This window comes from Mus musculus, chromosome 7, assembly GCF_000001635.26.
Source record: "Mus musculus strain C57BL/6J chromosome 7, GRCm38.p6 C57BL/6J".
Classification (NCBI taxonomy): Eukaryota; Metazoa; Chordata; class Mammalia; order Rodentia; family Muridae; genus Mus; species Mus musculus.
Window position 1 is genome coordinate 13,206,405 of NC_000073.6, and position 14,327 is coordinate 13,220,731.

General features: G+C 37.4%; 1 protein-coding gene across 1 annotated transcript; it reads left to right on the plus strand.

Moving 5' to 3' along the window:
* Window positions 1-12,934: 12,934 nt before the first annotated feature.
* Vmn1r89 (vomeronasal 1 receptor 89) lies at window positions 12,935-13,885 on the plus strand. The gene has a single exon (NM_134226.1). It carries the CDS (start codon window positions 12,935-12,937, stop codon window positions 13,883-13,885), a length of 951 nt encoding a protein of 316 aa, NP_598987.1.
* Window positions 13,886-14,327: the final 442 nt, after the last annotated feature.

Sequence of the window (14,327 nt, forward strand, 5' to 3'; positions counted from 1 at the left end):
AATGACTCATTCTCATCATCTTGTATAAAGCTGAAGTCCAAGTGGATCTAGGACCTCCACATAAAACCAGATACACTGACACTAATAGAAGAGAAAGTGGGAAAGAGCCTCGAATACTTGGGCACAGAGAAAAATTTCCTGATCAGAACACTGATGGCTTATGCTTTAAGATAAAAAATCAACAAAGGGGACCTCATAAAATTGGAAAGCTTTTGTAAGTCAAAGAACGCTGTCAATAGGACAAAATGGCAACCCACAGATTGGGAAAAGACCTTTACCAACCCTGCATCCAAAGAGGTCGAATATCAAAACTATAGAAAGAACTGAAGACGTTAGACTCCAGAGAACCAAATAATCCTATTAAAAACTGGAGTACAGAGCTAAACAGATTTCTCAACTGAGGAATTTCAAATGGCTGATAAGCATTTAAAGAAATGTTCAACATCCTTAGTCATTAGGGAAATGCAAATCAAAATGAGCCTGTCATTCCACCTCACACCAATCAGAATGGCTAAGATAAAAAATGAAGGTGATAGCAGATGTTGGAGAGGATGTGGAGAAAGAGGAACACTCTTCCATTGCTGTTGGGACTAAAAGCTGGTACAACTACTCTGGAAATCAGTCTGGCAGTTCCTCAGAAAACTGAACATAGTACTATCAGTAAATCCAGCAATACTGCTCCTGGGTGTAAACCCAGAAGATGTTCCAACTGATAATAAGGACACATGCTCCACTATGTTCATAGCAGCCTTCTTTATAATAGCCAGATGCTGGAAAGAACCCAGATGTCCCTCAACAGAGGAATGGATACAGAAAAATGTGGTACACTTACACAATGGAGTACTACTCAACAATTAAAAACAATGATTTCATGAAATTTGCAGGCAAATGGATGGAACTACTAAATATCATCCTGAGTGAGGCAACTAAGTCAAAAGAAAAGTGGTTTGTACTCACTGATAAGTGGATATTAGTCCAAAACCTAACAATGCCTGTGATACAACCCACAGATCATTTGGAGCTTAGTAGGAAGAAAAAACAGGGTGTGGATGCCTCTGCCCTGCATTGGAGGGGGGGGGGACCACACGATGATCGTGAGAGGTGGAGAGGGGGGTAACCTGGGAGGGAGGGAAGAGGGGGAGGAAATAAGTAGGCAGTATCAGGTACTGGAGGGGATATGAGAGAGGTACTAAGGGTCAGAAAATTGAATAAAAGTATGTAACGGGGGTGTGGGGGGAATGAGAAACTGGAGATAGGCACTGTAGGATCCCAGACACCAGGGAAACAAGAGGCTCCCAGGACCCAAAGGGGATGACTTTTGTCAAAATGCACAGAGAAGGGGCAGATAGAACCTATAGAGACCACCTCCAGTAGATAGGCATGGCCCACTCTGGTGATATGGGGCCATCTAACCATTTCAAAGTTTTTAACTCAGAAATGTTCCTGTCCAAAGGAAGAACAGGGACAAAAAATGGAGCAGAGACTGAAGTATGGGCCATCTGAGGACTGTCCCACCTGGATATCCATCCTGGCTGCAGACACCAAACCTTACACTGTTGCTTTTGCCAAGAGGTGCTTGCTGACAGAAATCTGGCATGGCTGTTCCTTGGGAGGTCCAGCCAGCCACTCACCAATGCAGATGTGGATACTTGTAGCCAACCATCAGACTGAGCTCAGGGACCCCAGTGGGGAGTTGGTGGAAGGACTGTAGGAGTGGAGGGGGATTGCAACCCCACAGGAAGAACTACATCAGTTGGGCAGACCACCCAGTGTTCCCAGAAACTAGATCACCAACCAAGAAGTGTACAGTGAGGCTCCAGATACGTATGTAGCAGAAGATGGCCTTGCCTGACAGCAATGGGAGGGGAGACCCTTGGTCTTGTGGAGGTTTGATGCCCTAGCATAAGGGGAGCTGGAGTGGTGGGGTTGGAGAGGATGGGTGTCTGGGGGAGCACCCTCATAGAAGCAGAGGGGTGGGGGGAGGAGATGGCAGATGTTGGATGGGGATTTGTGGACGGGTAACTGGGAAATGGGATATCATTTGTGATGTATATGAATGGAATGATTTATAAATAAAAATAGAAATAAAACAAAGTAATAAAAATATCAGACATGAGTCAAAGGTGTCCATTTAGCTCTTACTAGATGCAGTGCTTGAATTCTTAGACAAAGTAATAAGAAATGAGGAAAAAATAAAAGATATAAATAGAAAGAAAATTAGCCCTGTTTACAGATGTCATGAATTTATAATTAAAATGCCTTAATGGTGTAACTAGAAACATTTTTATTTTTTATAACTTTAATTAAGGTAGTATGGTATAATATCAAGAAACAAAAGTTAGTAACATTTATATGTAGTAATAATGAGCATGCTCAGAAACAAGCCAGGAGAAAACTCCTAATTGTAATAACCTAAAAGTAAAATACCCAGCAGTCCCACCTCAGCTCTTTCCTGTTAAGCTTCTCAGCCATGCCTTCTTGCCATCTTCATTTCTTTCTTTTAGCCACCGATCTGCAGAAACATTTTCAGAAAAGTCTAAGACCACACTGGGCTGGGATTCAGGAAGAAGATTCTCACTATTCTCTCCATTCTCCATTACACTCTCTCCTGACTTATTACCAATCCTGTAGCAGACTGCTTGCAGGATCCCCTGTTCCCACTACACATCCACTCCCTGAGTAGTCCACTTCTTGGTGCAGACTTGATACCCCCGACCTCTTTCCCATAGCCTTTCTTAGCATTTCCTCCTAACCCATCTCCTTTATTACCCGCACTCGACCGGCCAGGAAAGATGCAACAAACCGGAATCTTCTGCGGCAAAAGCTTTATTGCTTACATCTTCAGGAGCAAGAGAGAAAATGGCAAAACCCCGTCCCTTTTAAGGAGAATTATCCTCCGCCTAGGATGTGTCGCTCCCTGATTGGCTGCAGCCCATTGGCCAAGTTGTCGTCACCGGGAAGGCAGAGCACATGGAGTGAAGAACTACCCTTGGCACATGCGCAGATTATTTGTTTACCATTTAGAACACAGGATGTCAGCGCCATCTTGTAACGGCGAATGTGAGGGCGGCTCCCCACACTCCTTTCCTTTCTGCCACCCACTGACCTACAGAAGCATTCTATAGCAAGGACTCAACAGCCTTTACAGCTGCCTAGGGTCCAGAGAGGGCAACAGAAATCAAAGAACACCCACCCAACAAAGACAAGACCAGATATTAACATCAAGAAAGACCTCAAACATCATAACATCATGCTCAAAAATACAAACATGAAGAAGCAAAACAATGTGTTTGCACCATAACCCAGTAACCCTATTATAGCACGCTCTGAGATTTGTAATATAGTGGAAGCAGTAGACATGGACATCAGAATAGCTATTGTGAATATGTTCAAGGAATTTGAAGAGGATATGAATAAATCCCTTAATGAAGTCTGTGAAAACACAAAGGAATTGTTGAGTAAAATAATGAAAGCAATTAAAGTTGTAAAGTTAGAAATAGAATCACTAAAGAAAAGCCAAACAGAAATAAAAGTATAAATGAAAAATTTAGGATTTCAAACAAAAATCTCAAAGGTTAACCTCACTAACAGAGTACAAGGCAGAGAAGAGAGACTCTCAAGAGTTGAAGACAGAAGACATGGATAGCTCAGTCAAGAAAATGTTAAGTCTTTTAAAAATAAAGGCATTAGCCCTGCCTAGTCTTGATGTGCCAGGATGGGGAGATATGCAGCGGAACCACCACACTCATAGAGAAAGGGAGTGGGTGGGGGGAAAGGAATGTGTGAGGAGAGGCCAGGAGGGTGTAAAATTAAATAAATTAGTTAATGGAAAACATCCAGGCATAAAATATTCAGGAAATCCAGGACACTATGAAAATGACCAAGTTTCTGAATGATAGGGATAGGGAAGGAGAAGAAACCCAACTCAACATCACAGAAAATATTTTTAACAAAACCATAAAAGAAAATTTTCCTAAAGAAGGAAATTCCTATCAAGATACAAGAAGCATAAAACTCCAAATATACAGGACCAGAAAAGAAATTCCCCACAGGACATACTCAAAACACTAAGTGTGCAAAAAACCAACCAACAAAACAAAACAAAACAAAACAAAACAAAACAAAACAAAACAAAACAAAACACCAAACCCAACAACAAAACAACAACAACAACAAAAACAACTTAAAAGTTGTGAGCGGAAAGACCGAGTAACATATGAATACAACCAATTAGAATAACAACTGACTTCTCAATGGACACTCTAAAAACCAGAAGCGCTTAAATGGATGTTCTACAAACTGTAAGAAACCATACATGTTGACTTAGATTATTTTACCCTGGAAAACTGTCAGTTACAATAGACAAAAAAGAAAAACAATTCGAAATAAAAACAAATTTAAATAACTTCTACCTACAAAGCAAGCTTTAACCGGAAGAGTTTAGTCACAACCAAGAAGACACAAGAGATAAATAATCTTAGTTCAGGACATCAAAGTGGGGCATACACCATACCAGTTCACCACATCAAAGGAGAGGAGCACACCATGACATCAAAAAACTGAAATCAATAAACACTGTTCACTGATAACTGTCAATATTAACAATCAATTCCCCAATAAAAAAAGACTCAGATTAACAAACTAGATTAGGAAACAGAATTCCTCCTACAGCTACTTTCAAAACATGAACCTCACCATCAAGGATAGACATCATCTCAGGGTGAAAAGATGGAAAAGGATATCCCAATCAAATGAACCCTAAAAGCAAGCAGGGGTAGACTTTTAATATCTGACAAAATAGACTTCAAACCAAAACAAATCAGAAGAAATAGGGAAGGACACTACTTTCTCATCAAAGGAAAAGTCCACCAAAAGGGCAATTCAAATCATTAATGAATCAAACATAAAAAGCACCCAAGGTCATAAAAGAAAAAAATAAACTGCTACAGCTTAAATCACATATTGACAGTCACACAGTGACAGTGGATGCCTTCAATACTCCATTCTCACCAATATACAGGTCACCCAGACAAATTAGATAATATCATAAGTCAAACGAACCTAGCAGAAACCTACAGAACATTTTACCCAAACACAAAAGAATACAATTTCTTATCAGCAGCTCATGGAACATTCTCCAAAAATGACTGCATACACAAATTGACTGGACACAAAGCAAGTCTCAACAACAAATATAAAATTAAAATAATACCCTGTATCCTAACTACAATATTGTTTGAACATCAATAAACAACAGAAAGTACGTGGTGGTGCACACCTTAAATTCCAGAACATGGAAGGCAGAAGCAGGATGATCTCTGTGAGTTCAAGACCAGCCTGGTCTATGGAGTGAGTTTCAGGACAGCCAGAGTGATATAAAGAAACTTGTCTCAAAATGATGATGATGACCACAACAGCGATTATGATAATGGTGATGATGGAAACTGAATGACTAGATGAAAGCTGAGTTAATACAGGAATCAAGACATTTAAAATGTTTCAGAATAGAGTAAATGAATAAATAAATAAATGTTTTAGAATAAAATAAAAATGAATACTCAGCATACTCAAACTTATGGGATTAAATGGAGGCAGATCTAAGAAGTAAAATTATAGAACTAAGTGCCTACATAAAAATCCTGGAGCGATATCATACAAGTAACTTAGCAACACTCCTCAAAGTCCTAGAACAAAACGAAGAAAATAACACTCAGAAAGAGTATACTGCAAGAAATAACCAAACTCGGGGCTGACATGATGAACTAGAAACAACAGCAAGAATACAAACAATCGATGAAATGAAGAGTTGATTCATTGAGAATGATCAACAAGATTGACAAGTTTGTTTTGGTTTTTAATTTGTTTGTTTGTATTTTTTGTTTTTGTTGTTGTTTCAAAATAGGGTTTCTCTGGCTGGCCCTTGCTCTCCTAGAACAAGCTCAGGAGACCAGGCTAGTCTCAAATTCAGAAATCCACCTGCCTCTGCCTCCTGAGTTAAAGGCATATTTAATGCCCAGCTAAGATGGACAAACATTTACCCAAAGAATTGAAAAGTTGTAAAGAGAAGATCCAAATTAATAAAATTAGAGATTAAAGGGCTGAAGACATGGACCAATGGTTAACAATGCTGGCTATTCTTCCAGAGGACCCTTCTTTGATTAATTCCCAGAACCTATATAGTGGCCCACAACCATCTGTAACCAGTTCCAGGGAAGCCAGTACCCTCTTCTGAACTCCATGAGGACTGCATGCATGTGGTGCACAGATAACATGCTGGCAATATTTAAGAAAACACACACACAATAGTACTAATACTAGTAATCCTACTACTAATAATATAAAGAAAGACAAAAGAACCAATTTAATTACTTATACCTTAACAGATAACTACCATAAAAGTAGACATAAGTAGAAAGAGAAATTGGACAAAGATTTGAAGACTTGACAATACAATTTTGAATGAACAGTGGATCATTGCAGAAATCAACAGGGAAATGTAGAAATTTCTACATTTCATTTCAGATGATAATGGCTGTGATAATTTCCACATCTACTTGAAAACTTTTAATGATTTTCTAAATTGTAAAGTTTCCTTTCTGATGTAGTTCAACTTAGGAAAAAGCACATCCCAGTCAGAGACTGAGCTCTTATTTACTTGGCTTAATCAATTGCCATGAGAATCACACTGTATCTGGGAGAGTAATGTTTTCCTTGGAGTGCATTAAAATGATGCCCAATAAACAAGGTCATTGACACCATGGTAGGGAGAGTCCTCCTATCCCATCCCTTATTTAGTCCTGTCTCCTGTGAGGCAGCCTTTCCAAGACACTTTGTCCCTGTGATGCTTCATGTCTGTGGATCCACACTGCGCTGAACGAGGGTTTGAAGCACTCCACACTCAGAGCAAGAGGAGGTATGGCAACCTTCCCACTGTTTCTCTCTTCTCCCTTAGTCTACCATTCTATTTACAATACCTTACAGTACCTTACACTTTGGGGGTTTTGTTTTGTTTTGTTTTCAGGTATGTTTTTCTTCTATTTTTCTGTCAAGCTAGGATACCCCTTTCTTATTTTTCTGTACAATACTTCTCTTGATCTTCATAAATGTATTTTATTTTTTAAATTTTTATTCATGCTATATATATATATATGTACACACATATATGTTGGTTTTCCTGCATGTATATCTGTGAAGCACATCAGTTCAGGACTCCAGGAAGCCAGGAAAAGGTGTCAGATCCTTTGGAATTGGTTTTACGGACAGGTAAGAGCCTCCCTATGGTGATGGGAATTGTACTCAGGCTCTCTGGAAGACTGGCCAGTGCTCTTAACTCCTGAGCCATCTCAAGCCCCCATTTGTTCCTTTGTTAATGCTTTTGCATCTGATCCAGTCAGTGATTCAATCTCATGAGAACAATGCCCATCTGAATTTTTACAGTTCTAAAATCTTTCCAAGGTTTTTTTTTTTTTTCTTATAGAATTTTGAACATTTCTCTTAAAGTCCCATATTGGCTTAAGTTGTCATAATGTAATCTTTTAACAGGCATTTGGAGTTTCTCAGCTGCTCTATACAACATTGAATTCTGGTGCTGTTTTTCCTTCTGAACTACAGTGCACTACTGTTTTCTGCAGGATAGTGGATTTGTTTCTACTGCATATGTCTGTTGCTTGCTATTGTTTTCCTTTTATTTCTTTAACTCCTTTATCTAAGATTTCATTTTAAATTTCCTCTTAAATGTCTGGTTGTCTTCTCAATTTCTTATCTATTTTACACGCTCATTTTTATAGGAGACACACTGCAGTTTGTATTAATAATGCATTTTTTTTCATTGTATGATTGCCAAACTTTGCATTAATTTTTTTTAACTTACTGGGAATCAGGCAGGTTTTCACTTTCTTTTGTGTGAGGCATGTGTGTGCTCACTTGTTCATGCATGTGTAAGGATAGACATTGGCATCATGTGTCTTCCTCTGTCTCCTCCTACTTGTTTGTGACAGGATGTCTCACTCAACCTGGAGTACATCAGTTGACTAGCCTAGCTGGTCAGTGGGCGTCAGGGCTCCAACTGTCACCACCCTGCCCAGCCCATCACACCCACCCTTTATGTTGGGGCTTGATATCTGAACTCACTTTCCAAGGTTGGCACGACAATCACTTTATTCTCAGAGTTCTCTTTCCGGCCCTGTGATGCTTCTTTATAGCACAATATTATGGTCATAGAATTTTATCTAAAAGCAAACTAAACCATTGGTGATTCTTTCTTTAATGTTGGTTACATGGCTACATTTATTATTTAATGTATATGTGCCTGATGGCAAATGATTGCTGCTTTACTGTGACTGTGTATGGTTTTATTACACTGGGTCTATTTCTAGCTCAATTTTTTTATACCCCATTTTCTTTTTTATCTGTTGGCTTGGTGAAATGCTAGATGACTTTGTTAAGATCTTCTGTCAAGTTGGGCAGTTCAGCATATACCTTCACTTGCAACACCAGGGAGGCAGAGGTGGGCGTATGTTTGTGAGTTCAAGGCCAGTCTGGTTTATATAGTGAGTTTTAGGACAGCCAAAGCTACATAAATAATAAAATCCTGTCCCAAAAAATCCCTTCATATTGGTTGTGACTGTTATACCTCCTATAATATTCTAAGTTTGACTATATATAGATTACATGTATTTCTATCCTCAAATTTAGTTTTATAGTGCTACAGAAAAATGGTTGTTAACATGCAGGAAATGTGTTTCTGTAACATTTCTTTTGTGAAATATAACCCATTTGAGGTAAAAATTTCCTGTTAGTTAAGTTAAAATTCTTCTCCCATTTTTTTTAAAAATTTTGAATCTTTCTACATCTTCCTGAGAGTTGAATCTCATACACACAGTGTATGCAATGTTGCAGACTCATTTTTCTGATATACACTGGGACACTCCAGCTGTATGCTGATCATCAAACACAAAAGGGACCTTTTCTTCCTCTTAATTGTACTTGATGTGTTTGCAGTGGCCTAAAGCACTGAGTCTTTTAGCACTTAGCTAGAATGTAGATCTTTTTCCTTTTTCCTTCAACATGTCAACATGCAGATAGTTTCATTCACAGAAAAAAAAGAACATTTCCAAATTTTCTCAAATTTTACTCAATTCAAATAGCCTCTCCTAAATAATACATGTCATCTGTGTTTTGTGGACTGTGAATGTGATTGAATTAAAATTATCATTCTTATTTTCCGTTACTTACATGTATTTTTGTACAACTGGATAGCTCATTGCTCAGTTTTTGGAACACATTTGTATATTTGCTATGGTTTAAATTTTTGTGAGTTTTCTTTGTGCTTGAGGATTTCACACATGAATACAATTAAATATGATAATATTTATTTGAATTCATCACTTTTGTGCATGAATTCATGTGGAAAGCCAGTTCTTTCTTTGTTTTTATTTTTTTCTTTTACAAAATCTGTTTACCAGTATTTAAATTCCATTTTCTTGAATGACAAAAATCGTGCATGCTAATCTTTTGTGATCTCATTGTCCGTTGATGGCATCTTCCTGTGCTAGTCATAGAGTGAGTCTGTTCAATTTCTGTTCAGATGATAGTTTGGTATTTTATTCAAGACCTATTATTCTTTGCAGGAGCAAATACTAAAGACATGGCTAGTAGAGGGAATTTTCAGGACTGTGCTAGGAGAAATATGTATGAAAAGTTGAAGAAATTAAGGGTAGATACAGGACAAGGAGAAAGGGTGAATAAAAACAAACTTCTGTTGAATATTGAGTAGGGTAACCACCAATCCTTGGTAAAACACAGGAAGGTGTGAGTGATTCCAAGGAAATAAATGTGAGCCTAAAAAATCTATAAGACAAGGAGAGATGAGTATCAAAATTAATACAATATAAACAGCATTAGGCCAAACCAACTACATTTCCCATGTCTTGTCCATTTTTTTCAATTTTTATTAGATATTTTCTTCATTTACATTTCAAATGTGAGTCCCCTATACCCTCTCCCCGCCCTGCTCCCCTACCCACCCACTCCCACTTCTTGGCCCTGGTGTTCCCCTGTACTGGGGCATATAAAATTTGCAAGACCAAGGGGCCTCTATTCCCAATGATGGCCGACTAGGCCATCTTCTGATACACATGCAGCTAGAGACACGAGCTCCGGGGGTACTGGTTAGTTCATATTGTTGTTCCACCTATAGGGTTGTCTTGGCCACTTTTAAAGGCTTCATTTTCTCAGATATAAATTGAACATAACTATGAAAATTATATAAATCATAAGGTATGATATACTCTCAATATCAAGTCTATCAATTCTGTCAAATTAAATATAATATTCTATCATCTATCCTAACTTAATGATTTTATAATTTTGTGTTTGAATTATGTTGATTTTTTACTTGTACTACCATCTGAAAACCACTTTCAAATCCAGAACATCTTCTTTAATGCTCAACAAGTTAAGTTTGATTATGGGACTATAACTAGTCTTCAACCACTTCAGAACTCTGAGAAGAGAATAAATATTACTTGACTATGTATGAAGCACAAAGACATAGCTTCCAACATTAACAACTTACTGCCTTGACAGTCTCCTATATTCATCATAATGTTACATCATCTTTGTTTAGCCTTCTGGCCCAGAACCATATGACAGACCTTAAGCTAAGTAGGAATTATGAAGGACTATTTTACTTTGTATTAGCAGAGCTAAGCTGTTGACTCTCCCACATTGTATGTTCTTTCCTGGACAGTATTTTTTGTCTAAAGATGAATTATGGCAATTATTGCCCAGTGGCTAGCTTGTCACAATTGGAGCAACTGTATATGGAGGTAATGGTGTTCAGTATCTTCTTTGAAGTAGGATGGGCATACTGTCAGGAGCAGACCAGTCTCCTATTCAAAATATCTATTAATAAAGAAATGATTGTAACTGTTATATTTTTTGGCTCACTGACATTTTCGAAAGCCATCTATCTACATATATACCGTAACTGAATTGTCAAATATTGATTATTCTTAGCTATTTACTCTTTGAATAATATTGAAACACTTTATTTTAACTAAATCAGAGTCTTATATTACCATGAGTTTATTATCTGACCTTTAACTTGTATTATGTAATCATCTTAAACAGTTTGTAATAGAAGATATTAGAAGGTCTGTGTTTAAGCCTTGTATTCTTGAATGAGTTTTGTGAATGGATTACTAAATTTACTCTTAAAGAAAACATTTTAAAGCCATAATTTTACATTGATAAAAATGTCTAAATTTTGATGCAAAATTGATGTTATATTTTCTTACATTAGTGCAAAAAATATGTGTTAATACAAGTTTAAAGTTTTTATTGGTATAAATCTTTGTAGATTGATACAAAATTTGAAATTAATTTTGTTACTCTTAGATAGGCATTGTGCCTGTACAAATCATTCTTTAAGTAATTCAAATGTTGGTCCTTCATACTAGAATATCTTGACTGTACTAGGGGCTCATGCCAATGCAGACATCCATGGTGTGTAATGAGAATTCAGACTGGCACATTGGGAAAGGTCAAATAGACCCTGTCAGGATAAAATAGACTGTTGAAGAATCCGTAGATATCCTCCAAAGAATAAAGATGTATATTCCAGGTAACAAAAATAATTAGATCAGTGAATGAATGAGTCTAAAGTTAATATACAACAACCCCACACACATACACCCAAATCCATAGAACATGGGTGGCATAACAATGTTGTGAAGTTCAATGTCAAAGTTCATGAATCTTGTGTCATTGTTGTTCTCTGTGTAACAGTGGCCTTGAGAACTCTGCCTCTATAACACAAATTCAAAGAACCTTCAAATGGAAAAAGAATCCAGATATTGCAATAGCAAAATATACAAATCTTTGTTAGAGTAGGTTTATCAATCAAAACTAGCCTGATTGATTTAGTCACTGAATATCACATAAAACACATTTTTGTGAAGATGTGCTCATTATGATGGGATATATAGTCTCACCTTGGCCTTTGTGTTCTGCCTTAGAGTTCTTAGCTCTAATTTGTGAGCAAAATAAATAGATAAAATGAAATGAAATGCCTCAGAATGTTGCTGGTCAGCATGTAGAGTAGAACGAGAGGCGAAGAGTCCACATGGAAAGCAAATGCTGTTGCAAATATGAAAACATTGGTACTTGATTAAAGAAAAAAATATTGACTGATGAATAGAAATTCATTAGGGATGGATGGATGTCTCAACAGTTAAAGACCATTAGCTGTTCTTCCAGAGATCCAAGGTTTGATTTAGAGGCATATATATAATACACAGACATGAAGGCAAAACACTCACACACATAGAATAAATAATTTTTAAATCCCTCATGACATCCAAATTTGGCTTTCACATAGGTCAACATATCCTTCTGCCTGACATAACAGAATTCAGGATGTTTGGGTGGAATTGACCCTTTATTACACTTAGCACTTAATTCTATCCTGTAAGATGGTCAAGAATCCCAGGAATGAAGTTGATAAAGTGTCGTCTCTGGACCTAAGATTGAAAGGAGTTGTACATTTCTTCATTAGGTGATGGTGCACACATTAGTTCCCAGCACTTGGAAGGTAGAGTTAATTGGACCTCTGTGAGTTCAAGGCCAGCCTGGTCTACAGAGCAAGTTCCAGACAGGGTAACACAGAGAATCCCTGACTTGAGAAACCAAAAGAAGTGAAGAGAAAGACAAGGAGGACGAGGAAGGGGAAGAGGAGGAGAAGGAGGAAGAGGAGGAGGAGGAAGAGGAGGAGGAAAAAAGGAAAGAAAAGAGTTGGACATTTCATTACTTCTCTCTGCTCCTGAGCTGTCATTCAGTATATTTTTCTACAAACACCATTTCAAAATTGTTTTAAAATACAGTCCATTTATTTGGTCCTCTAGACTTAACAAACCTGACCCACTTTAACATCATGTTTTCAAGTGACACATTCTTCCAGATCTTTCTCATATTCCAGTTTTGTCTTGGTGTGATAGGGAACTCATCACTGTTAATGTTGTATGTATACACTTTCTTCTTCAAGCCTCATTTTAAAAAGTTGGTAGATTCAGTTTTCATGCACCTGACAATAGTTAATATGTTGACAATCGCATTCACATTGATAAAAGATATCATGTTATCCTTTGGAGTACCAAATTTTCTGGATGATATCGGTTGTAAGACAGTTTTGTTTTCATTCAGAGTCAGCCGGGGTCTGTCCATCTGCACCACCTCTGTTCTAAGCACGTTCCAAGTCATCACCATCACTCCCAGTAACTCTAAGTGGGCCTCCTGGCTCAAGCCTAGACTCTCTACATGGATTTTTTCTTCCTTACTTTGCTCCTGGCTTATTAACCTAGTCATCTACGGGTATATGCTTGACATGGTAATAGCCAAAACCAATAAAACCCATGTTGGCAATGGATATTCAGATGGTTACTGTCAAAACAAACACTTTGGGAACCACAATTCAGGGTCATTTTTTAGCCTTCTCCTCACTCACGATCTCTTCTATGTGGCTGTCATGGTGTGGGCCAGTCTCTACATGGTGATTTTTCTCTACAGACACTACAAGAGATCCCAGCATCTCCACAGTAGAAGCCTTTCCTCCCAGTCATCTCCTGAGCGCAAAGCCACTCATAACATCCTGTCTCTGGTGAGCTGCTTTGTGTTAATTTATTGCTTGAACAACTCCATCACCCTTTATGGCTTTTATACAAAAGAAAAAATTCCAAGATTGGAGTCAATTAATGCAATTTTAACAACATGCTACCCAACTGTCTGTCCTTTTTTCCTCATGAAGAATAATAAAGTTATTTTGCAATTCACTTCTTCATTTTCGGTACTGAGGATGACATGTCATCAAAGTTCACTGCATGGCTGAACTGAAACCCACACTTTCTTGGTGTTAAAACAGTGTCTTAATGACTTTCATGGAATAAACAATTTGAATGTGGACCTTGAATACCTGAAATTATATTAGTTTTAAATCAGATATTCTGTATATTATTAAAAATTCAGGTAGTTAACATTTTTCTTGAATATAACTCAATGTACATAATTTTAGTTTATTTTAATGTTTACTACCCACTCAAACTATGACACTTTGTCCAAAATAAAAATATTTTAAATATTTGAATAATATTTTATTTCTGGATATTTCGCTATTAAAATACTTCCAATCTAAATTTTGAAATACCGTTTGGTTATGCGTTTTACTGTGTTTTCTGCTCTAAGGAAAACCTTTTAAATACTGAACAAATGAATTTCTGTTTAACTACCAATTACCACAAACACTTTTGTGGGTGGGACTCTTATGTGGAACA